Below are 27517 nucleotides of genomic sequence, written 5' to 3'. Positions count from 1 at the left end.
TCAACATAGACACAGAAGCAAAGGATTTTAGAAACAAAGAGAACAAAATGGCAGTTTTTCAATTCCAAAACAAGTCTAGTGGGCAACCTAAGATAATAAAACCCTGTGACTAATACAATAACTCATGTTTCATTTCTAACATGTAGTCAACATCTCTTTTGGCAAATAATCTACTCTGTCTCGGTCCTTGCATATCAAAACAAATACTAGAACCGTATCATGTGTCTACAACCCAGGATAAGGAGAATATTTTATCTCAATGACAAACATACATAGAGTAAAGGCTTCAGTTGCCTAATTTGTTTTGTTCTTTAGGAAGGGCTTGCAATGTCTCATCTAGTGATCAGCTTTGCCACAAAAGAAGCAAACAACCTTTCCCTTTCTCATACCACCTGTGGGATGAGTAGCATTATTAGTTGCTTGTTGGCTTCAACCATAAACACATTGTTTGAAATAGCCTTGTGTACTTCTTGTTCAACTGTCCTAAGTATATACAATAATTGTTTAAGAGACTTCTCTTTTTCGTTTAGATTAAAATTCATAATGAAATTAATCCAAGACTTAGGGAGTGATTTCAACACCAAGTCAATGATGAGCTCATTGTCTATGATGAAGTCTAATCTCACCAGTTGCTCAATGTAGCTAATCATCTTGAGCACATAAGAGCCAACTTAGCCTTCTTAAGACAGTTTGCAATCAAACAACGCAGTTGATGACACCTTATATCATCTAACCCTCGCACGAGTGCCATATAACTCTCAAAGATATGCAAGTATGGATGGCATATCTATTTCCTCATGTTGTTTCTAAAGCTTAGGTGATATAGAAGCTAGCATAAGGTACTAAATCTCCATAAAGTCATCTAGATACTTATTATAGGTATTTGTTTGCTCTTGGGTGGCATTGAGACCAGGTTTACAAAGCGATGACCCCCCGATGATATACAACCTCTTCTCTTGACATAGTATAATTTGAAGATTTTTGTACCAATTAATGAAGCTAATTTTAGTGAGAGCCTATTTTTCTTTTTGAGAATTGATTAATAAGTCAGGTTTGAGATAGTGATTTGTTATCTACAATTATAGATAAAAGAAATCAGTAATTTTATTTAATTTATTAATATTCATTTTAATTATGAATTTAATTAATTAAAATGCTTTTACTATTTTCCTCAAGCCAAAAGCCAATAGCCTTTACTTTTGTACTCGAAAAGTTTCAATAAAGTTCCTAATGGGTCAATATCTCATTGAATTAATTATCTGTTTTACTTTGGCGTACAAGTTTGAATTAATTGAATAGATAAATTTCAAATTAATCACTGAAAGCCCATGATCTCGAGTCATGTGTTACCCTAACAGATCATGCAACATCAATTATAGCTCTCGGTATCCATAGAGTGGATACCACATATTCTCTTGTATCAACAAATGCATTCCCTACTCATATCTCTATTGTACTTTACCTTCACTTTGACAAACAAGCAAAATATACTAGTTAAGTTAGATCTAATATGGTCAACTTTTAATTTTTCACGTGATAGAAATGTACCCTTCGTTTTAGCAAATAAGGTTCCAACAAATAGGGGCTTAATTAAAGTGTCATATTGAAAGATACCAATTTAATCTTAGATTTAATATTTAATATTAAGGGTTTTAATTAAATAGTCTCACTAGTTTTAAGCCACATGTTATGTGATATTTTATAAAATAAACTTACACATACATTCTATAATGTAAATTAAATATGCTAGTACACAACTATAACTAATGTCTCGAATTACTTGCATATGGGTGCTAGTAAGACTTGCTATGGTGTGCCCATGGGTGCTAGTAAGACTTGCTATGGTGTGCACATAGGTGCTAGTAAGACTTGCTATGGTGTGCCCATGGGTGCTAGTAAGACTTGCTATGGTATGCCCATGGGTGCTGCCAATGCGTTTGAGCAGGTGGTTAGAATTCATGGATATGACGGAGATAATAATCCTCTTGGTGAGTTTGTTACTGCTTTCATTCAATTGTTATCTTCCAAATGCTTGAAGTACATATATTAGGTTTAGAGCATTGATAAATAATGTTCTACTGCGCTCAATTTCTTGAGAATAACTTGCATTGCACATGGGGGTAGATTTTTAGAGGCTTCGAGGATTGGGTTTATAACTATAAATATGTTTAGATCAATAGAGAAGCAACTTGCTAACAAATAGGGCATGATTCCGAAACTTTGTGTTTTTCAGATGTGCTGAGCAACATTTATTTTTTATTTTGTTTTTGATCAGTTACTTTTGCTACTCTTAGTGAGAAAACAACAATAATGTTGCCCGAAGTAATTGTTAGTGTGGGGGTTCCATGCTACAAGTAACTCTTGCTCCCTGTTTTTCTTCCCCTTGCTTTTTTCTTTTCATTCTTTCTTTTGACTTTTAGCCATTTCCTTAAGTTGCATTCAGAGCATAAACAGTTACCTACGTAGTTTTTTATGCATATTAGCTTAAAAGTCACTTTAATCATATTTGTTAAAGAATAATTTCAATCAAATTATTAGTATAAGTTGAAATGATAGTTTGAAAGATAAGTAATCAAACAAAAGTTACAGTTAAAATTAAATTTTCTTTCTGTTAGCCCTGAATTCATATATGTTCCCTTTTCTTCTGTAGAAAAGAAGATCTCAAAATACAACTTGGGAATGATCTTTCAACCCATTACAATTATATCACATGAAGTTTCTCATAGCAGGCCCTTAATGTCTTGATTTGATGCATGAATGCATCTATCTATTTCTTACTACATCAGTTTCTTTAAATCAAGTTAGTGCAAAATGCTAGAGAGTTTGTTGTTACTTTTCCAAGGGCCTATCATATGGGGTTTAGTCATGGTAAGAATCATTTGAAATCAATAAGTTATTTTTAGGTAAAAGTTATTTTTATTTTTATCAAATGAATAATCTTATTTTATCTGTTTGAATTTCCTAGATTAGGATTTAAATTGTGGTGAGGCAGCCAATATTGCAACTCCTGAGTGATTAAACATTGCGAAAGCTACTGCTATTCAAGGAGCTTCAATCAATTATCCACCTATGGTTTCTCATTTTCAATTACTTGATGATCTGGCTATAGCATTCCATTCAAGGTATGTTCTGTATTGATTTCTAACTTTCTCTCCTTACGACTTTGCTGGCTTTATTTTTCCACTTGCCATTGCCTTTTACTGTGCATTTTGTTGTCTCAGACTGATGTAATTCAAACCTAGAGTTGGTGGATTTGACATGCTTTGTTATACTTGTTGAGGGAGATTTTACAATTTATTGACCATGATTTTGAAATTTGATTCCTTTGTTGCCTTTTTGTTGTCATCCTGCCTTTGGTATATGTTTTTATTAAGGTATTCTTACACCATCTAAAGGATAGAAATTTGCTAAACAGTAGTTCCTTCACTGTTAAGATTTCTACCAAAATTGTTTGTTCAAATGTTTGAAGTACTGTACATATGAATATAGAGTTTGTCACTAATCAGAGTCCCCCTCAGTTGTATCTTTTCTTAAATGTAGAGTTCCTATAGCCATTACTGCTAAACTATGGAGTTCTCGACTAAAAGATAAGAAAAAAGATGAAGGAGAAACATTGGTTAAAGAACTATTTATACAGAATGTAACACAAAATAGTGAACTTCTTCATATTCTTGGGAAATGATCTTCTGTAGTTTTCTACCAGAAAGTTCTTCAGATATTTTAGGAGTAAATCGTAGGATAACTCTTGGTCAATGCAGTTACAAAGAAGCAGTTAAAAACACTAGAGATTTAGTTTCTAATGATATCATGCTAGACAAGAATAATGGAATCAAACCTAGAAAAGATTTCTATTCAGAGAAAGGAAAATTCACTTCTTTGTGTGAAAGAAACTCCTTATTAAATGGAGTTGATCATATATGCACTCAGACTTCTCACATACTATTCACAAAAACTGAAAGAGAAGATACTACTCAAGGTGACTGGTTGTCAGATCAGAGATTGTTTTCTTACGCTATATGCGGAATTTTGAGCTTTTCCTGTGTAACTGTTATTCAACCTCAAGATCTAACTGCTAGATTTCTCATGTCATTTGATTGTAGCTTCTTTAATGATTGGATTGTTGGTTCTGGAGTAACTAGTGATGGGCTTAATGTAGCTGATGTGGATGCAATTACTTCTAAGCTGAATTCTTATCCAAGTAGGTTGTATGTTGCAATTCTTCTTTTTTGGTTTTCCTTTGCATGATCTTATATAGTGGTTGACATATGATAGATATGTAACTTAAGAAATCATTAAAGAAGACTTGCCATTTGTAAAATTTCCTTCCAGGTATACATGAAAGGTTTTTGGTATGGGAACATTGGGGAGTGGTTGATATTCCTCTACATTAGTCAGTAGCTTAAATTATTATTTACATCTAAAAATTATCTTGGAATGTATCTTTCCAACGTGCACATATGCAGATACACACATATCCTTGCATAAAAGACTTATCATGTAGATGAATATGTATCATTATAATTATTAGTTTTATCAGTGGTGTTGGTCGGGGCTTTAGAAATTTCTTTGAACATATTGCTTGTTTTCTTATAAGAAAAATAAAAGAAAACCACATAATATATCGTCAAACATAGGTGTGATCAAGGGATTTGTCTTCTTTTGAAACAAATAGCTTACTAGATTGCATAAGTTATATAGATGTATACATTGCGCTTAGTTCCACAATTACCTATATATCATTCGGTTGTTTTCTCTTTTAAGGTTTTTTTTTAAATCTATAAATGATTCCACTTTTCCTTGCTGCAAGTCCCAGTTTGAACATTTTATTTTATTTGTTGAAAGAATCAGGATGGATGGGAAATGGTGGTCCTTATAGCTTATTTGATGTTCCTGTTCAATCTTTTCACCAAGTTCAAATGGTAGGGCAAAGTAATATAATGGTTTTTGATATAGAAAAAAGAGAGAAACTTCTGTCTTTGGCCTGTTAGCCATGACTTACAAAAATTCATCTGATTCTGAGGATCAGGTCAAACCAGATGTTTCGCTTGATGTTAATAAAACTAACATGACAAAGTGTTTACCAGAACAAAAATATGAGCAAGATTTTTATGGTGATGCAACTGGTAGTAGCAGTCTCTCATTGACAAGATTTGATTGTCAAGATGAAGCTCTTTTCTAGGCCATTGACTGTTTTATGGTACCTGGATTTAGAAGAGCCAATTTTAAAGAGAGAAGTCCTTAAAGTTTTGACTGTTTTAGAGAATTTGAAACTGATAATCCTGGATTCTCTAAATCAAATGGTTTGAATGGTCTACTTGGAGATAGAATGACACTGTCAATTTCTCCAGATTTCCATGGTGCTAATAATAGGGAATTTAGAAAGGCCATTAAACCAGTGAGGAACAAAGATATGCCTTTTATGCCAAGATCTGATAAAGATTCTTCACGAATGCATGTCTTCTGTCTTGAGCATGCTATGGAAGTAGAAAAACAACTTCATTCAATTAAAGGGGTGCATATAATGCTTCTTTGTCATCCAGGTGTGTTGTAGTTAGTGAAGCTTATTTATGAAGCAGTCATTCAAGCATACTAGTTTGTTGAATGATAGGATCACTTTGAGATTAAGTTTTAGTACTCTTATCAATTTGTTGACAGTTATGTTTTCTAGATAGTAGTAGTGTATAACAGAGTAGTCTTTTTCTATTTCCTCATTCATGATTTATCTGCAAAACCACTTGCAGAATATCCTAGGATAGTTGATGAAGCAAAGTTAGTGGCTGAAGAATTGGGAATTGATTTTATTTGGAATGATATCTCATTCAGGAATGTCAGCAAAGAGGATGAGGAGGGGATACATTTGGCTCTGGATAGTGAAGATGCATTGCCTGGGAATAGGGACTGGGCTGTAAAGCTTGGAATTAATCTCTTTCATAGTGCCAACCTCAGTCGCTCTCCTCTTTACACTAAACGGATGCCATTCAATTATGTTACATATAATGCATTTGGTCGTAATTCTCTGGTTGGCTAGCCAACAAACTGTAATTATGAGAGACAATCTGGCAGGCAAAGAAAGGTTGTGGCAGGGAAATAGTGTGGAAAAGTTTGGATGTTGTTAGGATTGGGACACTTGTCCTCAATCCAATGATTAATTTCTATTATAAATATATGTTTGAGTTTCAAAAGAGGGGAGGAATAAAATATATTAAGGTTTTGTTTGAGGGCAGCTATCCTTGGCTGATTGTGGGAGGTCTCCAGCGCCTTAAACGGTCGAAAAATGGGAGGTCCCGAACTCCTCGAATTGTTCGGTTTATCATTGTAATGTTTTGGTTAATGAAATAGTTTTAGTTTATTATGTTTTTTGTGTTTTGGTTGAATAAGAGTTGGGTTCCTAACAAAATGGTATCTGAGCATTTGATCCAGCGGGGAGGACAGATAATGGTCGAAAAAGTAAAGAGTCGTCAAAAAATATTCACGGAGGAGGCTGACTTGAAGAAGAATGGGAGAAATAAGTTGGTGTCTACATGCTGGAAAAGTGCCAAGAAGAAAAAAAGAAAAGAAGAAGAAAACGAAAACAGAAGAAGGAGATGAAAACGGAATGTAGCAAAAGTCTTAAAAAAAATAAATTTTAGAAGGCAGAAATGAGAAAATGCAGAGAAGGAAGAAGAAGAGAAAAAGACGAGAAGAAGGAAAGAGAAAGGAGAGAGAGAGAAACAATTTAAAAAAAAAAAGATGGAGGGCAGTGGCAGTTGATTTGTTGGGAAAAGGGGAAAGTGAACTGTGGCTTGCTGGGAAAGCAAAAAGAGAAGGCAGAAGCTTTTTTGGGAAAAGAAAAAGAAAGATATGACGTCGTTTAGAAAAAAACAATAGCAGAGAGAGGGGGGGTATGTAGATTAAAAAAATAGTAATAATAATAATAATAAATTAATTTAAAAAAACAAAAAAAAAAGAAAAAAATCAGAAAAAATTTAAAAAAAAAGAAAAAAAATCATTTTATTAATATCCATCTTAAGGATAAGATGGTTTTGAAGGGGAGGGGAATGTTAGGATTGAGACACTTGTCCTCAATCCAACGGTTAATTTCTATTATAAATATGTGTTTGTGTTTCAAAATAGGGGAGGAAGAAAATATATTAAGGTTTTGTTTAAGGGCGGTCATCCTTGGCTGATTGTGGGAGGTTTCCGACGTCTCGAACGATCGAAAAATGGGAGATCCCGAACTCTTTGAATTATTCAGTTTATCATTGTAATGTTTTGGTTAATGAAATAGTTTTAGTTTATTATGTTTTTTGTGTTTTAATTTTTTGTTTTGGTTGAATAAGAGTTGGGTTCCTAACAGATGTCAAATCAGGATCACCTCTTTCTAACACAGAAGGATCTTGAGGATCAAGAACATGAGAAGGAAATAAGCTTCCGCAGTTGGGCAATAGTGGATGAGTATTTTGAGGAAAAATCTGAGAGTACTTGCCCAACTAAATTTACTTTGGTAACAAGAAAGCTAAGTAAAAGAAGGAAAATATCAACACAAAACAGGTCAATGAAGAAGGTCAAATGTATTGATCAAGAAGATAAAGGTTCAAATGATTCACAGGAAGATGACTCTCATTTATAGTAGAGAAGATCACAAAAGAAAGTCATCTAATCTTATGAGAGGAAAAGATGGAAGCTCATATGATTCTCTTAAGCAAATCAAAGGTATTGACAGAGAAGTTGAAGTCTTGAATGATTTGCTGAAGAACTCTCTTAAGCAGTCTAGGAGGCTTCCTAAGAGTAATCAAGCCATATGTATTGCTAGAGACAATCATTTACTTGAGGAGAGTTCTCTTAAGCAGTATAGGACGATTCTGAGGAGCAAGCAAGGCATATATGTTGAGAGAGAGAATACAGTTTCAAATGGTTACCTTGAAGATATTGCTCATAAGCAACATAAAAGAAATCTCAGAATCAAGCAAGCCAAATGTATAGAGAAAGAAGACTCAGTTTCAGATGGTTTGATGGAGGATGTTTCTCGTAGGTTACAGAATAGAAGGATTTCGAATTGCAAGCAAGCAAAATATATTGGGAGAGATGATGCAGTGTCAGACGGTTCACTAGAGGATAACTCTTAGTTGCAGCATAAAAGGATCCCAAGAAGCAAGAAAACCAAATTTATGGAGAGGGAAGATGCAGTTTCAGATGATTCACTGCAGGATAATTCTTGTCAGTTGCAAAGGAGGATTCTGAATAGCAAGTAAGCCAAATGGATTGAGAGAGAAGATGCAGTTTCGAAAGATTCTCTGGAGCATAATTTTTTAAAGCAACACAGGAAGACTCCTAAAGACAAGCAAGTCAAATCAATGGAGGTAGAACATTCAGCTTCAGATGATTCAGCTGAGGATGATCACCCACAACTTTGGTGAAATCGTGCAGACAAAAAGACCAAATTTACTGAGAGGAAAGATGCTATGTCATATGATTTAGTGGAGGATAATTCTCATTGGCAACCTGGGAGGATTTTTAGAAGCAAACAAGTGAAAAGTGAAATGTTTTAGAAAAATGAAACAAAAGAACGCTTAGACACTGAGCATGGAAAAGGTAATTTGACAAAATGTTAGGATCCCAAGTGCAAGGTATGGGACTTGGATCCCATATTGGAAAGTATGGGCAACTAGTGTGGGGTTTATACAACCTTGCGCTCTCTCATCTCAATAGCTAGCTTTTGAGGTGTGGTTCTCCTAAGGTTCGTATCATTTGGTATCAGAGCCATCACCATGTCTTCCAGTTGCAATTGTGCGACGCGGGTGGTGACGCTAGTATTGCAATATCTGCCCAGGGCTAGCAGGGAGCTAACGCACAACCAGCCCGCGTAGGTGCTAGGGCTGCGGAGCGTGGTGGTATGTTAGGATTCCAAGTGTAAGGTATGAGACTTGGATCCCACATTAGAAAGTATGGGCAACTAGTGTGGGGTTTATACAGTCTTGGGCTCTCCCATCTCAATAGCTAGATTTTGAGGTGTGGTTCTCCTAAGGTTCGTATCACAAAACTAGAGATCACTTAACAAATGAAACAAGGGACTTCTCGGCAGCATATTAATAATAGTGTGAAGAATGCCAAACAATTTGATTCATTGGTTGAAGACAGGCCTAGCACTCGTCTTCGGAAAAGAATATCAAACCCTGTGAAACAGTCAGAATCCAATTTAAAGTACAAAAAGCAATCTAGAAAAAAGAAGGTGAAGAATTCTTCAGCTGGGAAGGCTCTAGGTGATTACAACAATGCAAAAATTAAGGATGAGGAAGCAGAATACCAGTGTGACTTTGAGGGTTGCAACATGACTTTTGGGTCAAAATCAGAGTTGCTTCAGCACAAAAGAAACATATGTCCAGTGAAGGGATGTGGTAAAAAGTTTTTCTCTCACAAATATTTAGTACAGCACTGGCGAGTTCATTTGGATGATCGCCCACTCAAATGTCGTGGAAGGGTTGTAAGATGGCATTCAAATGGGCATGGGCACGTACTGAACACATAAGGGTTCGCACAGGTGCTCGTACTTATGTGTGCAGTGAGGCCGGCTGTGGGCAGACATTCCAGTTTGTGTCTGATTTCAGCCGTCACAAGCAGAAGACTGGTCATTCCACAAAGAAAACCGGAGGATTATATTTGTGTTGTAGGAAAGGTGTTAATTATTGCTAATGAACCTAAGCTAGTGGCTTAGGATTTCGGTGCAATTGCCATTTGTCATTCAGGGCAATGATTATATTTGTGTTGCTCTAGTGCTAAGTTGGGCCGATTTAATTGTCAATTGCTTTGATCATGAATAACTTTCTCATGCAATCATGTTACCTTTTTCACCATATCTGCCAAGGTGATGTTTTAGACTATGGGTGTCTATATGGTTGACTGGTTGTGATCAAAATCTTCATCTCATGTGTTTGAGAATTGAGGTAACAATATTATCATTTTAGATCAGTGTCCTTCATTGAGGCATGTTTTTGAAGCAGTCATATATGTGGGGATTTGAAGAAGTGTATTCCATTCCAGCCATTAAATTACATAATTATACTATACATTGTCGGGCTATAATCTCTTGTTAGAATTATGAATAGGTTGTTTGGTTACACTACAAAAGATGTACATTGTGAAATAAGCTAGGGCTACAAGAAAAGAGCCACTTGTTGCCTCCATTGTTTGAGTGGCAATAGGGGTGTTTCCTGAATAAGAGGATATAATTTCAAATCTCCTTTAATAATATTTTAAAATTAAACTTCTTGCTTATTTGATACGGTGATTTGAGATTTTACTTGTTCAGTAGACTTAACAAAATTTGATACTATCGGTTAACCAGACATGATATAATATGAAAAAAAATCATATTAGGGTTATAATTTTAGATACAAAAAGTAGTTTGGGTTTATCCAAAAAAGTTCATATTATGTGTTTGAGTTGATATGAAGTCAACTTGAATTGATCTAAACTAACACAAAAAGTTTAAACAAAATATTGCATAATATCTCAAGGATTAGTGATTTGAACTTATTATGTTTATGTTTGATGTGTCATATTCATATATTTATTAATGATTTTAATACTTATAACAGTTACATCCATCATATAGATTAGAATTTAAATTGCATAAATATTTGATAAATAATTATTAATCTCGTTGATTATCAATTGTATTATTTTGAAATTGAAATTATAAACTTATTTGAGTTTCTAATTATGATATCATATTTTTTTGACTTTATAATTGACTATATAAAAATGCAATGAACAAACTATTTATCAAATATTTTTTTGTTTATTGTTTTGTAACAAATTTGTTGACATTTAATAAAGTAGGTCGTTCTATATTAACTTATGTCGTTCTATATGTTTTAACATGACTTTATCGATTATATAATTTGAGTTAATTTAGATTAAGTCAGATTAACTTAAAAATATTTTGATTTAACTTAAGATTAAAAATTATTTACATGTCTTTATTTTAAGCCAAGTTAATGTTTAAGGTTTTTTTATCTGAAATTTGAAATTTGAATTATAATACAATACAAATATAATTGGATAAAATGAATTGTTGGATTTATAATGTAATTGATTTAGTTTTGAAAAAATACCCCGATTAGAGTGAAATTCCATATTTAAAATAAAAAAAGGTACAAGTTGGTGCTCGTGTGGATTGAACAACAGTAAAGTTGTCAGGTCAGCCAAGATACCGTAGTTCTATTATTAAAACGTGTGTACAAATATCAAATACTACTTCGATTCCAGAAAATCACACCTTTTCGGCTTTTCTCCTAATCTACCCAATTAGGGTTTGAAATGTTGTAGGCACAATGGAGGTCTTCGAACCATTTCCCATACCAAATCTTTATAATGATAATATAAACCCTCAGTTAGGGTTACAATCTCTTCCATCCAAATCTGATTTCGATCCTTCATCGTCTGATCTTCATCCCACGGCAGGCCTCGTGGAAGAGTGTCGGAATCTGGAGAATCTGGATTTGGGAGAGTCAGAAGAGAAGAGTTCAAATCTAGGAGAGGAGGAAGAACAGAGTGACAGTTTTGATGATAATAAGAATAAAAGTGGAGTTGAGAATGAGAATGGATATCAAATGATAAAAAAGTACCCATACCCTGTTAGGCCAGATGCAGAAGATTGCGTGTATTATATCAAGTATGGAAGTTGCAAATTTGGATCTAATTGCAAGTTTAATCATCCTGCTCGCAGAAAAAGCCAGGTGACCACTTTATGATTCTTTCATTGACCTACTTTTGTGGGATAATTTAGTGAACTTACTCGTTGGGATTGTGGTTAATTCGTATATGCTAACCATTGTCGCTGATTAACTGAAATATGACTGTGATATAGTGAATAGATTGTTATATTTATCGTAGAGTTTGATTAGGAATGTGTAGTTGTTATGAGTCTGTGATTTATGTTGTTTTAAAGGGTGCTCAAGAGAAGGTGAAGGAAAGGGAGGAGTTAGTGGAGAAGCCGGGAGGCCCAGGACAGAGCCAGATAGCATGCAAGGTTATTACTTTTTTTTAAACTTAATTGTAAAGCAAGGTTTAATTTCTTGTTAAAAAACATTAGCTTTTGCAAGAAAGAGAATTTCAATTTGTTTATGATTTGGGTCAATAATTCTAGTATAATTAGTTTATCACAACCAAGTTCAAGCATCTGAATGTGTCGTATAAATTTTCTCTATTTGTGAGAGTAGATCTTAGGTGTTGTATGTTTATCATGTAATACAGTTTTAGAATTTCTTTGTAGCTTTGGCTTTTGTCCATGAAGAAATCTTCTAAATATGAAGCTATAGTTTTTTCTTTGGGCTCTGGCATATGAAATATTTTTCATTATAATTGGTTCTCGTAATTTATTGAATTATTGTTGTAAATGAGTTGGTCCATGTACCTCCTATTTATTTCCTTTCTCTGTGAGAGCCATGGCGCTAGAATAGTCTGTCAATATAAAATGCAAAGAATGCTGCTGTCGCTGATCTCATATATTTGGTGTTCAATGTCTTGTATTTTTTTTCTCTTCAAAACTTGGTAAAAATGTAAATATTTTTCTCTTGCTGAAACAATAATATTTGAATTATATACTTAAACAATTTCCCACCTTGTTTGGCCTTCCAATGTGTTTTTTTGCTGTTTTGTTGAAATTATGTGTTGGTGTAAATCTTTTTCCCTTTTCATTGTCTCTTGGGTGATTCTAGGATCATCTGATTCTTTGCACTACAACAATTTTGTGCCTTTGAAGGAGGTAGGAAGGTGATGTTTTTAAGGAATTGCTATATTATGACAACTTTGTAGTATTATAATTTTTCTCTTGAGCTATCTGCAGTATTACCTGAAGACAGGAGGTTGTAAATTTGGGAAGGCATGCAGATACAGTCACACAAGAGCAAAATCACCAGTTGTCCCAATTTTTGAGCTCAATTTTCTGGGTCTGCCTATTCGGCCGGTATGATTTTTCTAGTATTTGTAAAGAATTATTTAAATCTTTGCTCATCCTGGCTTGTTATGATTTACCTTAAATTGTATGTGAAGATCGCAAATCTGCCTGAGATTAAGTCATCCTAATTATAAAATTTTAACTCATTGCAGGGAGAGAAAGAGTGCCCCTATTACATGCGTAATGGCTCCTGCAAGTATGGATCTAATTGCAGATATAATCATCCTGATCCCACTGCTGTAGGTGGCTCTGACTCTCCTTCAGGATATGGTAATGGTGGATCCATCTCATCTCAAGCAAGCCTAGGATCCTGGTCATCACCAAGGGCTTTAAATGAGACTGCACCCTTTGTGCAAATGATATTTCCACCAAGCCAAGCGGCTGCATCAAAAAATACCGAATGGAATGGGTATCAGGTACTAACATGGCTTTTTTTCCTTGTTAATTTTTCATTACTTCAATCTAGCTTTTAAAATTCCTTTTATGTTTTTTTCTCTTTTGTATACTTTCATTTCCATTTTCTGTACCATCTAAAATCATACGTAGAACTTGCAAATTTCCTTTCCGCATCCTTTTGAATCCTTTGTATAGGATCCTTGATATTGTTTTAGATGATTTTTCAGACTGCTAAGCCATTTAAATTTTTTATTCACCCTGTTTCTTTTCTAACCTATGATTAATTTATTCTTCTATATAAAAATCCACTTTTCAGTCTGGTTATCGATTATCCTTTTTTTGAAAATCTTTTAATGTGGTTAATGTTCTATTTCTGTATATACAGCAAATAGATGTTAACAGAACCTCTGATCAAATTACTAGATGTAAAGGACCAGAATCAGTTCTGCTTACCGTTGTGTCTAAAGTTCAGTCAAATACCTGTCAGTACTATTGCCCGCTAATTTGATCTGTTTGTGGCTTGTCAAGGGTCCTCTATATTCACCAGAAAGGAGTATAAATCCAATGCCTGCATATGCCATGAAACCCCTGGTGATAGAAAACAATGTGTATACACATCAACCGCAACAGCAACAGATGCTAGTTGATGAATTTCCAGAACGACCTGGACAACCAGACTGCAGTTACTTCTTAAAAACTGGGGACTGTAAATTTAAATCCAACTGCAAATATCATCATCCTAAGAATTGTATCTCAAGGTCACTGCCATGTGCTCTCAACGATAAGGGTTTACCACTGAGACCTGTAAGTTTTTTTTCCCTGTTTCTTTTGAGCTTTGCTTCTTTTATCGATATATATACAGGAAAACATAATTCAATAAGTCACACTGTTCTTATGTATGGAGCGGTGTGAAACAGCAGGAGTTATTTCTTTATTTGTCTATGGCAGTGAATTGTTGTGCTATAATGCCTCAGCTTTTGTTCATGTAATTACTTTAGTAACACTTAACTGCTCTCATTTTTTACACTAGGAATTAAAGAGTGCAAAAAGCATTTGATCAGCAGTTTGATCACATGTCAGTAGCAATTTTCTTTTATGATTCACTCTTTGACCTTTTGTTTTGAAAACCAGAAAGCATTTGATCATGAAGCAACTTGTAGCTACCAAGTAGATTTGGAATTTGTTTGTAGAGCTGTAATAGAAACAGGATGACTCTAATCTTGCAAAAACCTCTGCAAAATATTCCTACAGATGGCTATTATTTTTTTTGTCTTTCAGCCATGAGAATCTAATCAGCAGTTTGATCACATGTCAGCAACTACTTTCTTTTATGATTCACTCTTTGACCTTTTGTTTTGAAAACCAGGATAAAAATATCTGTTCACATTACAGCCGCAATGGCATTTGCAAGTTTGGGCCTGCTTGCAAATTTGACCATCCAGTACAGCCGGTTGCTTCATTAACTGATTCTGGACTCAATTCCCTTACACACTTTGGCAATTCTGCAACATTGGAAGAGTCAGGAATGGCTGGAAATGGAAATGATAGATAAAATCATCAGGCAGTTATAACATTTTTGCTTAAAGGTTAGTGTTTAGGATTCACACGTCTGAGGATTTTAGTTCTCTCTGACATGATAAATTCTGATTAACCAATTTTAGTTATGCTGCCACACGCGGCACTGAGGTATATTTATCATGTTGTGTCACAAAAACCAAAGCGAATAAGGATACATAAATTATCTCTGTTTTTGTTGTTCCTGTATAGTTTATCTTAATCAAACTCTCATGAGTGTTCATTTGAGAGTTCTAGAGGAAGAACTGAAGACATATATCATAATTTACCAGACAAAACTTTTATGCTTTCGAGTCAAAAACAATTTAGGAAAAGAGACTAGCAGCTGTTCAACTTGTTTTTCTTCAAACCTGTACGTGGTAAGCACAAAAACAATTACTTCAATGTTTGAGTGGGAGAGGGAGAGGCAAGCGGCGTGAGAAGTTTGTTACGTGGAAAGAGAGGAAAAGTGAGCGTCTAGGATATCATACACATCCCAACATTGCATTCTTTCTCCAGTCCAGTCAAAGTAAAAATAAATGGAAACCGGGACAGCAATGCCACTGAAGCAAAGATTATCATACAAATCCCAACATCATACATTCTAGATAGAAGTGTTAGAAAATAACCCCATTTTGACCGTAAAGACAACACTATTTAATATTCTTTCTCCCTTGACATTCTATAAGCCTTTAGAAAGTAGGCAAGAGAACAAGCAAACCAAAATTATAGAATATTGACTTTTGTAGCAACCAAAACCCAATGAAGCGCTAAATATTAGTTGAACAAGATGTCACCGAATAAACAGATTTACAGGAAATAAGTCACCAGTGTCTTCGCACATTTTTGCCAGCCCAACTCACACGCTTGAGTGGGCGATGGGAATTAGAGTGCTACCACCTTCAGTCGATGAAGAAATAAAGGAAAGAATGGCTTTTCACTTTAACTGTCATGCTCATTGTGAGTAAATTATCTAAAAATTGTAATTGTTGTGCTACTTTCTATGATTCCTATTGTATTCAGAAAAGGTCATTGGGGGCTGTGTGCTAGGATGATCCATGGACTTGTACTACTTTAATGACAATTCTTCAAGTAATAAACAAACTCAATGCTTTAGTAGCCTTGGTTTTCTTTTAGTTTATGAATGAATAAGGTTGTGGCATTTTAGGTTGGGTAATCCAAGTTTTCAATATCTTATATACTTGTTTCCTATCTTGTTTAAATGTGTGGATCGTTGTCATATCAATCTACTTGTTGTGATACTCTTCTATAAAATGACATTTATGCCATTATGTTTCCTATGAATATTTTCAAATATTTTCGGGAAGTTACTTTATAACAGCGAAACTTGAAAAACAGGCGAGTCATTTAGGATACAAACCTGGTCAAAACATATTCGGATTGAAAATAAATTGATTTATATGAATAATAATTTTTAGAACTTATATTATATCCTACAAACACAAGTAAACCTATGAACGACTTGTGAATATTAGTCTATATATTAATTTTTAATTAATTAATATTGGTTACATATAAGTTTTTTTAATATTAAATAAAAGAAAAGAGTAGATTGTGCCATTAATTGCTACATATAAGCATTAACTTTTTCAAAATAAGTAGGTTTTGTCATTAAATTGCAGCATAAAAACAATTAAACAAAATACAAATCAACACCAATTTCTCATGTCTCAAAACTGATTTCCCTACTGAGCGAAACCATTGAACTCAACAAAAAACCAACGATCATCAGCCAATTTTACTTCCCATCACGGACTTCCTAATCACATCGCTCATATTTGTCTCTCCACGGTTCACCTTTCTCTTCTCTTCAACATCTCCCCTTCTTCTTGGAAACATTTGATTTATATCATTTATTCCCCTTCTTTCCATCTTTTACTTTCTTTCTATAGTCTTTTGTCTTCCAAATTTGATAAAACCTTCTATTTTCACTTGATCATATTTCTTTCTCTTGTAAAATAAAAGAAGTGTGAAAGATGTGACATTTAAAAAAAAAAAATTATGTGTAAGCCCGACCCACGCACAAAAAGCATATCACCAGTTTTTGCAGCAAATGTCCACGAGTACCTACATGCAACTTGCTCGTTTTGTCAGATCTAATAACAGCTGATTATTTAATGAATAGGATGCGTGGTAGAGTTTTTAATTATAAAACACTTTTTTAGTATATAATGAGCGAATTACATTTTTCCACCCAAGGTTTGATATAAGATCTATTTTTTCACCCTTAATTGTATAAATCACACTTGTTCACACCAAATTTCAGACTATCAGTGGAAAAGAAGCTAAATGCATTGTTAAAAAAACTAAATTATTATTCTACCGCTAACTATTACTCTTATGAAAAATTACCATAGACACTAAATGTTGCATCTCCTCCAAGCGCCTTATATTCATATTCGCATTCAAAAAATGTACCATCCAAGATTTGAGAAACCACACTTTGTCACACACTTGCACTCCTCTCTTCTACAAAAAAAATAATATTATGTATATATATTTTTTATATATAATATAAATATACAGATGATATATCATTATTTGATTTAACGTTATTTTATATTTAAATCAAAATTATTTAATCGTATAATAATACATATTTGTGTACTCAAATTATGTATAAAAAATGTATGCGCATAACTTTATTGTCAACAAAAATGGCTTCAAGAAACCCATTCCTTATTTTCTTTTTTGGTAAATAAGTATCTATGAAAGAAAACAAAACCAAAGACCCGGAAAATAAGTATGTATTAAAGAAAACAAAACCAAAGACCCGAAAAGAACAATCTAAGCTCAACTTAGCCTCATGATAAGTACCAAGTCAGCAAAGCCTTTTACAAAGATAACAAGCCAAAAAGAACAACATAAACACAATACATATATACCACCCTTCGATCCCTATAATATAAGCCAAACTAAACAAAATACTATCAAAATTCCAATTTATGCAAAAAACCTATCAAAAGTCACATTCTCTTTAATGCCTATTAAAGTTCTCAAAGGATAGAATTCAAGAAAAGATACTAAGCAAAAATCAAAAGGAGCTCTCATATCCAACCAATCCATCATGTAAAAAACGTCTACTGTCAATCAAACTGGCAAAATTAAATGGAGGTACATTTTACCTAATTAAAAAAATAATAATAATAATAAAGGAGCAGCCCTCTCCATCCAAAGTAAGATCTCCACAGCAACCAAGCTCGAAATTTCCATCCCAACAAACAAGAAACACTATAATTTAATTAGGATTATGAATGTGTTTATTTTGAGATGGTATATATATAATTGTATCTTGTCTGCTAATTGGCTCTCGTTGTAAAATGTTACTGTAACTTATAAATTGGAGGCCAATTCAACCAAGAAGATAATAGATAGTTTTGTGACATGTGTTGCAGTATGCTAAAGAAAGTTGTATATGTGAATTGCGAGTATATGATAATGTAACTTTTATAGATTACCCTCTGAAATCATAATGTATGTAAAGCAAAGTTGTTTTGCATAATTACATCTTCGTTTAAGACGCCGATCCAAATCAAAAAGATCTTCCTGCAACAACACATGGATTATCGCATTTCCTGCCTACACCTTTAGTCCAAATCAAACGGTTTCTTGCCTACGGCTTGGTTTAAATAAATGATTTGTTGCTCAACCATAGGAACCACAGCTGAAGCATGAGCTCAGTTACAAAGTCCAATCCTTACATTATTATTGCTGGACTTTTTATACTTGGAGTCAGAGAGATGATCAAGTCACTAGGTTGAGGATAAAGAAATTATTTCCCAATCCTCACGTTCCTGCTGCATTTTTCATACTTTGTTCAGTCAATGAAATGGCAAAGTCGCTAGATTGAGGATAAAGGAATTATTTCAACAAATTCAACATGCTCCGTATTAAAAATAGAATTTTTTTCAGAACCATATTTATCCACTCTAATTGTTTTCTTTTTCTTTTCTATATTTTTTCAAATTTAAAAAAATCGAATTGATTATTATACCCTTTTACCGTTCATTTTATGTTAATTGAGTTTGATTCTGATTTTAAAAAACAGTGATATATATTATCAATGGATATTTAAAAATTGTTTTTTGGGCCAAACTTAAGGTGGGCAATGTGATTCACTCTATCTAAACAAATTTTAGCCAAATCCATAGATTAGATGTTGATTTATTTTTGAAAGTGGTTACACGAATAATTTGACCGAATTTCAAATAAATCAATATTCATATATAAACTGGATTAGATTATGAAATCAAACTAGATTATTAATTGATTCACAGTTTAATTGATCAAATAGATTAGTTTGACCTAGTTTTAAAAACATTAATTATACTATTATGAAATCAAACCGGATTGTTAATTAATTCACAGTTTAATCAATCAAACAAACTAGTTTGACCCAGTTTTAAAAAAATTAGTTATACTATCAAGGAAAAATTGATATAAACGTTATCACCTGCAACAAAAAAATTATGCCTTTTCTGAAAACCTAGCCCTTTTTTAACCGAAATAAATTTAAGGGGGATTTGGAATATATATACTATTTTACCAACTCATGTTCTTTCACCTATTAAATTTGATAATAAAATTTAACAAATAGTTCAATCTATTGAAAACAAAAAGACTCCTACTCAATAGATGCCAAGTTTAAATGTCTCACAAACAAGGAAATAAATGCTATATAATCTAAACAATCCCAATTCAGAGGTTTTGGTTTATATTAGGGTAAAAACTCATAAAAATGGTAGTAATTCATCGATTCCTCTAGTACCAACCCAATCATCGTCATTGAAGATGGTTTTTAAGTATTCCAGACATTTCCACTTTTAGTTCTTCCTTATTGAGCCTCCTTATCATGAAATTTTGTATTTAATCTCATGATTTCTATGAGGAAAGATGTTCGAATTTACACTAAATATCTTTATTAGGCCTGAGCCCACTTATGACAGGTCAATCCGATCTAGTTTACTTTAATTACCAAACATAATTGGTGTAAAAGTTATTGATAATTGAACTTTTATTTAAAGTCTAAAACTATCTTTTCTCAAAGGTAATTTAACCTAATATTTTTCAAAAGAAATTTTCTCTTTTTTTTTATCCACACACATAACTAAAATTGTATAGTAGTTTTTGTCTCCCAAAAAGAATGTAATACGTGAACAAATGAGATCGTAGAAATGACTCACATCAACACCTTGTATCGTATTCGAATGGGTTTTATTGTAAACTCGAAGCCGAATATACGTATTTATGTTTACAATATTTATAGAATTTAATATATGATATGTTAAATTGTTTCCAAAATTCCTATTACAAATATGCCATTTAACAAGATGTCTGCTAAACATAGAACCTTTACCTCCTAAATTTTTAATCTTTATATACCAAAAAAATTTAGGCAGCCATTGATGACCCGAATTAGAGAATAGCAGTTATGCAAGAGACAAATGCTCTTAGGAAAATTAGCACATAGAATAATCGTTGATTTGACGAGAGAAAAGAAGATGACAGGATGTAAGTGGATATTCACTATTAAATGCAAGGTTAATAGGAATACAGACAAATAAGGATATTAATTAAAGGGTTATTAATTAAAATAGACAAAAAAATTTTCGCTTAAACCTTTTTAGACAAATCTACAGTTATTTTATCTTTATAAGTAAATTTATTTGTAATTCTAAAAATACCCTTCCAACCCTGTATGCGTAGGCACTGGAAGGAAGGTTTAAGTGCGTGAGTACGTGCGAAGTGCGCACGGTGCGTGCACAGTGTGCTCACACTCATTAATATATATAAACAGAGTGCGCACACACCTTTTCTTATATATATATATATATATATATATATATATATATATATATATATATAAATATATATAAATATATATATTAAATAATATAATATAATATTTAAAAAATATAATAAATATATATAATAAATATTATAATATTTAATATAATATACATAAATAATAATAATAATAATTTTTAAATATATATTATATTATTATATATATTTATATATATTATAATATATATATATATAAAATATATAATAATATAATATATATTTAAAATTATTATTATTATTATTATTTATATATATTATATTAAATATTATAATATTTAATATATATATATATATATATATATATATATATATATATATATATATATATATATATATATATATATATATATATATAAAAGAAAGGATGCGCGCACTGCACGCGCACCCTTACTTTACTTATATATTATATATTATATTAATATAATATTTAAAAAATATAATAAATATATATAATAAATATTATAATATTTAATAAAATATATATAAATATAATAATAATAATTTTTAAATATATATTATATTATTATATATATTTATTATATTATAATTTATATATATAATATATAAACACTACAGCCAACTCTAGATCGTGGGTCAGGTACCTGTTCTCGTAGTCCTTTAATTGGAGGGAAGCATATGCGATCACCTTGCCTCTTTGCATCAAGACAACACTAAATCCCTAATATGATGCATCAGTATACAAATCGTATTCCTCCCTATCATTTGGTAAAGTTTAGATAAGAGTCATAGTGAACCTTTGCTTTAAGGCCTGAAAGCTTTCCTCACCATTGGAAGAGAAAATCTTTACGAGTTAACTTAGTTAACGTTTGAGCCAATTTAGAAAACCTTTAATAAATCATCGATAATAACCAGCTAATGCTAAGAAACTCTGAACCTCTTTAATTGATTTTGGTCTTTGTCATTCTATCACGACCTTAACTTTACTTGGATCTACAAAAATACCATCAATCGAAACCACATGCCCTAGAAACATTACTTGATCTAACCAAAACTCACATTTGGAAAATTTAGCATACAGTTGGTGATCCCTCAACCTTTGCAATACCAACCTTAGATGTTGTTCATGCTCCTCTCGAGTTTTGGAATATACCAGAATATCATTGATGAAGACTACGATGAAAATATCCAACCAATCCTGGAACACCCTATTCATGAGGTCCATGAAGACTGCTAGAGCATTAGTTAACCCGAAGGGCATCACTATAAATTCATAATGCCCATATTTGGTTCTAAATGCAGTTTTTGGAATATCCCTTTCTGTGACCCGAACTAGATGATATCCAAACCTCAAGTCTATCTTAGAAAATACTGTAGCTCCACTTAACTAGTCAAACAAATCATCGATTCTTGGTAATGGGTATTTGTTTTTTATTGTCACCCGATTAAGTTCTCTATAATCGATACACATGTGCATCGATCCATCTTTCTTTTTGACAAAGAGAATCAGTGTACCCCATGGCAAATGACTTGGTCGAATAAATCCACTCTCAAGTATCTCTTGTAACTACTTCTTTAATTCTTGGAGCTCTGTTGGAGCCATACGATAGGGTGCTTTTGATATTGGTGTTATCCCTGAAGCCAATTCAATGTGGAACTTTACTTCTCTCTCAAGTGCTAGCCCTGGCAAGTTATCAGGAAACACATCTAAAAATTCAAAAGCCATCAGGGTGTTTTCCACAGTTGGAGTTACCTAAGATTTATATTTGTTTATCACTTGTGCCAAATATCCGACACATCCTTTATTCAACATTTTGCGAGCTTTGACACTGCTAACCATTAAGCTCAATAATCGACCCTCACCAAAGGAGAACTTGTCCCCACTTTCCAAGTTAAATTTGATCTTTTTCTTCTTACAATCGATCTTGGCCCCATACTTATTGAGAAAGTCCATCCCCAAGATCATGTCGAAATCAAGCATCTCAAATATGATCAGGTTTACTATCAATTCTCGGCCCTTTAACCCCACTATTTGACTCAATAACATGTTATCACTCACTATCTTGTTACCATTTGACATTTCAATACTGATGCAGTTTACTACTATAGGTTTTAGCCCTAATCTCTCCATTACTCCCTTAGCTACGAAACTATATGTTGCACCTGAATCGATCCAAGCATACAAAGGAATAGTATACAAAAGTAACTGACCTGTCATAGCAGATGGGTTGGCCTCAGCTTGTGCTTGTGCAATAGTGTATACCTTAGCTTGTCCTTCACTTATTGGCTACTCTAGTCTCGTTGAAGTCACTTTAGCTCTCATAGAACACTCTCTGGCAAAAGGCCTTAGTTGACTGTATCTAAAACAGACCTTCTAACAGGGTTTGCACTCACTTAGGTGCTTATGGCTATACCTCTAGCATACAGTAAGTTCTTCTCGATGGGATCTCTTATCTCTTTCACCTCTTCTATGGCTTTTTGACTCAAATGTTCTTTTCCCTTTTCGATCCCTATCTTTGCTAGTCCCCTGGTTAGTAGTATCTCTCGAAACTAGACTCTGGCCATCTTCTCTATATATTATTTGTGAGTCTCTTTCTCTGTCTATACGGTCTAACATGATCTCGGCTCTTATGGCCCTATTTAGGGCCTCATAATATGTAGTAGGGGCATGGTCTCCCATCATCACCTCTGTAGCAAGGTTGGCTTAGAGTCCTTAAACAAACATCTCCATCCTAACTTGAATTGTGCCAGTTACTCCTAGGGCATACACAACAAGAGGATTGAACTTGGTAGAATACTCTCGAATGGTCGTACTACCCTGCTTTAAGTTGAAAAACTTATGGGTTCGAGACCTCATAACATCTATTAACTTGTACTCCTCATTAAACATTTGCTTGAAATCGATCCATGACATGCCTTTCATAGAGCGAGTAGTACCCATGAGTCTCCACCAAGCCTTGACATCCCCTTTAAGTAGATAAGTAGCATATTTAACTTTTTCTTGGTCTGACATAGTAAACATGGTCATGGCCTCCTCCATAACCTCCAGCCATTTGAGAGCCACTAATGGATCTATGGTACCCCTAAACTCTGGTGGTTGATATCTGCTTACTAGTCTATATATTGGATGCATCTGGCCCCTTACCTCTGTTATCTGTGGGATTGGAGGTTGAATAGGTTGTTGTATTGGTGGCGGTTGAACCGAAGTTGTTGATGCCTCCATAGACTGTCCTACACTGGCAGATTGCTCATAGTGCTCTCTTAACAATTCTTGCATGATATTCCTAATCTCTGACACCTCGACCATCCTCGGTGTTGGGTCTTATGCTAGTACTGGTATTGGTACTGGTGCCTCAGATTCGCTCTCCTTTAGGATGGGAGCATTTAATCGACTAGATCTCCTTATATTGTAAGGCCACATTTAATTTAGAATGAAGTATACCAATAATCATAACAAGTATCCTACTTACAATGATCAGGGCATGGGAGCGATCGACACTACTGCGACTACTAACTCATGCAAATTTTATAAAACTATTTTCAACACTTTTTAAGGTTCCCAAAATCAGGCTTTGATACAAAAAATGTAACACCCCTTTTCAGAAATATATCCTTAGCTATAATTATCTCGAAGAAATGTGTCTTGTGTAAAAAAATGTCTAAATTAAAATACTTCATTTACTAAAAAAGAATTATTATTTATTGAAATTAAATTAGAATGTCAAAAATATCCCAAATATGATAACAATAATAATGAGTTTAACTGTTACTAGTAATTTAATTATTCTCATGTGCATAAATAACATAAATCAAGATAACAAAATAATAAGAGCCAAGTTTGCAGCTCAGCATACTGATCCACTCGCCTCATTGCTTGTCCTGTCATCCTTCCTACCTATAAAACACAGAATAAGATATACTGTGAGTATAAATACTCATAGGTTCTCACGAGGTCATTGGCATTCCCCATTAACCTTTCCCCTTAATAGAGTCTCACTATCGAATGCACCTCGGGCATAACAGTTGGTCACTCGTCTCAAGTGCCTCTTATGAGCATCCATCTTTGATACATGCTGAACTGAGCACCCATCCCAGGTATCTCGTATAACTATAATCTGGATGGACACCCATCTTAAGTGCCGTTTACCTCCCTTAAACTTTTTTTTTCTAATTCCCAAGACCGAGACGTCTCATCAATCGATTTGTGCTTTCTTATTACTAGGCTGTCTTATCAACTAGCCTTTGATATAATTTCTTTAATACCAGGACATCTCATCAACTGGCATTCGAAATAATTCTTCCATAAGTATGTACAATTATATCTACTTTTCCTAACCAAACTTATTATAATTTCTCATGGACCATAGACTTATTCTCATATCAGTACTCAAATTAAGAATTAATTTCTTATAATTTAATATGGATAATATTCAATTGGCCTAAAAGCTAATAGATGAAAATGGATAAATAAATAAATAATTAATTAATTAAATGATTAATAAATTTTATTCATATGGTGCGTCGTAACTAAGGTGGGTGTGTCTACACCCAATAAATGGTATATGCCATGTGGTGCAGGTACACTGTAGCTTATTGAGTGCACCTGCACCCTGCATTTAAATATCCAGGTGGTGTGCACATGGCCATCTCTTTTAAATTTCAAAGCAGAAAAGTCCGCCATGCACACAGGCAGCTTCTCAGCCAACGATTATGTATGCTGCTCGATGGTAGGGTACGTGCCAGTGATACCACGACATACCGATGAGAGGGTGACATTTTTGGTGAATGTGCAGTATGCCAGTGGCAAGAACTTCACTAGATGTGGTGCATGTTTGACGTGCTTTGAGCATACCGACAATGAGAGTTCACTTGACATGCTACCTATCCGGTATTGTTAGCTGTTAGGCCAGCTCTTAGAGGTGTTGACAGTGACCCAACTAAGCGCCAACACAAGATCCCGACCTCCTAACATCCATAATCGTCGATCATCATCATCATAATAAAAGTGTACGAATGCATACATATAATCAATTTTAGCCTAAATTCTATTCTTCAAAAACAACACAACTTAGCCACATAATACACATGATTATTAGTAGATACAATATACATACACAACCTTCAAAAATTTCATATCACAAAGCTTAGGTACAGAAAAGTATGGTTGGTGGCCTACCTCTCCTCTGGCGATCTTAACAATATTTGCATGAAGACGACAACTCCGATGACTTTCTTCCCTAATTGACGTTCTGGAGGTTCTGCGCTCTCTCTCCCTTTTGTCGAAAACGATTGCTGGGTATAAGAGAAATAAAATGCGTCCATTGCCTCCCTTTTCTCTCCTCCCTTTTTTTTTTTTTTATGTTGTTACTTTATATATAAGTTGAAGGCAATGCCCTTCATGGCAAACCTTCCAGAATTGCATTCTTTTATGCATAATTATGGGATTCGGATTGATTGTGAATTTGTAATTTCCATTTTAAGGTGTGCTATACGTAAATATACATAGATAATAATATCTTTATATAAATGGAAGCATATAATATCTTATGTTGGTACTTTATATATATAAGTAAACATATATCTTATGTAAATATAATATCTTGATAATGTGCCATATATAATCTCCTCTGAATTCACACCCAAACATACACAATCTCCAAATATGGGGCATATTCACTTTAAAATCCAACTATTTGAGCAATAAATGAAATACCAAATATTAGCAAAATGACCAAATTACCCTTTTTATTATCTAGGGGTATTACAACGTAGGAGACGGAAGCCTGGAGAAAACTGCTAAACAGGTTGAAAACTAAGGGTAAAAATTGGGGGAGGGGAAAAAATAAATAAATATATATATATATACACACGTTAAATTTACTCCCAAATCGTATAAAAACTTGTATATACCTCCTCAATAGTCTAGCAAAGATTTTATTTAGCTCCACTCAATTGAAAAAAAAAAAATACAATTACCCCTAATTGTGTAAAAAAATTATGCATACCCCCAGAGGAAGAAGTACATAATCAAACACATTTTTACACAACATAAGATTTTCTTTTATATTTTCATGTCAATTTGAATATGATTTAATGCATCTCTAAATCTCATAAACTATTTATAGACTTGTTATAACTCATATTACACCTTATAACTATCTATAAACCTAAAAAAAAAAATTCATAAATTAACGGTGCACGGATACACATACATGAAATTTTAACTTTAACAATCTATAAGCCTTGAACAATGTGTGCACCAATTGTTAAGATTAATCTTCAGACTTTAATGTAACTAAGGTTAGATACGAGTTGAGTTGAGTTCGAGCTTTGAAGAGAGTTAAGCTCTAACTTATTAAACTTTTTTCAAAGTTATTTAAGCTCAACTTACTTGAGGGAAGCCAATCTAGAGTTTGATTCAAGTTCAATTTCAATGTCAAGCTAAGTCAAGTTTTGAGCTCAACTTGATGTTGTAGTAGAGCAAAAGATAATTAAAACGACATCTTTTTGATGTGTATCGATCAAAATGACATTATTTTAGTCAATTTATATTGAATTTTTCTAAGCTCAATAGTTTGATTTACCCAACACTCTCAAGATTAAGCTTAAGTTTAAGTTCAAAAATATTTAACTCTAAAGGTTAAGCTCAAGTTCAAATTTGTTTGAGTCAAATTCATTTCAAACTCATTCAAATAGAGCTTATTTTTAAGTTTAAACAAGTTTGACTTGAATTCAGTCTTATATATATATTCATGTTTAAAGTGTGAGATACTGTTTTAGACAAGTTTCACCTTGAGTAGGATA

At 33.3% G+C, this 27517-nt stretch overlaps 1 protein-coding gene and 1 pseudogene across 2 annotated transcripts; both read left to right on the top strand.

The window, feature by feature from the left end:
- The first annotated feature begins 1786 nt into the window (after nucleotides 1–1786).
- On the top strand, nucleotides 1787–9669 carry LOC123204801 (annotated as a pseudogene).
- Nucleotides 9670–11234: 1565 nt separating this feature from the next.
- On the top strand, nucleotides 11235–15079 carry LOC123204589 (zinc finger CCCH domain-containing protein 43-like). Of its 2 annotated transcripts, none has more exons than XM_044621330.1 (6): nucleotides 11235–11717; nucleotides 11930–12010; nucleotides 12827–12946; nucleotides 13090–13353; nucleotides 13862–14137; nucleotides 14700–15079. In XM_044621330.1, the coding sequence occupies exons 1-6, from the start codon at nucleotides 11313–11315 to the stop codon at nucleotides 14883–14885; spliced, it is 1332 nt and encodes a 443-aa protein (XP_044477265.1). In that variant the 5' UTR covers nucleotides 11235–11312; the 3' UTR covers nucleotides 14886–15079. The 2 variants fall into 2 exon arrangements, with proteins under 2 accessions (XP_044477265.1, XP_044477266.1); XM_044621331.1 differs by lacking the exon at nucleotides 11235–11717 and adding an exon at nucleotides 12699–12745 and having other exon boundaries at nucleotides 11953–12010.
- The last annotated feature ends 12438 nt before the right edge of the window (nucleotides 15080–27517 follow it).

Source organism: Mangifera indica, chromosome 20 (assembly GCF_011075055.1).
Source record: "Mangifera indica cultivar Alphonso chromosome 20, CATAS_Mindica_2.1, whole genome shotgun sequence".
In the NCBI taxonomy this organism is placed as follows: Eukaryota; Viridiplantae; Streptophyta; class Magnoliopsida; order Sapindales; family Anacardiaceae; genus Mangifera; species Mangifera indica.
Note: the sequence above shows the minus strand (reverse complement) of the source record. Positions and strands in the feature narration are given on the sequence as shown.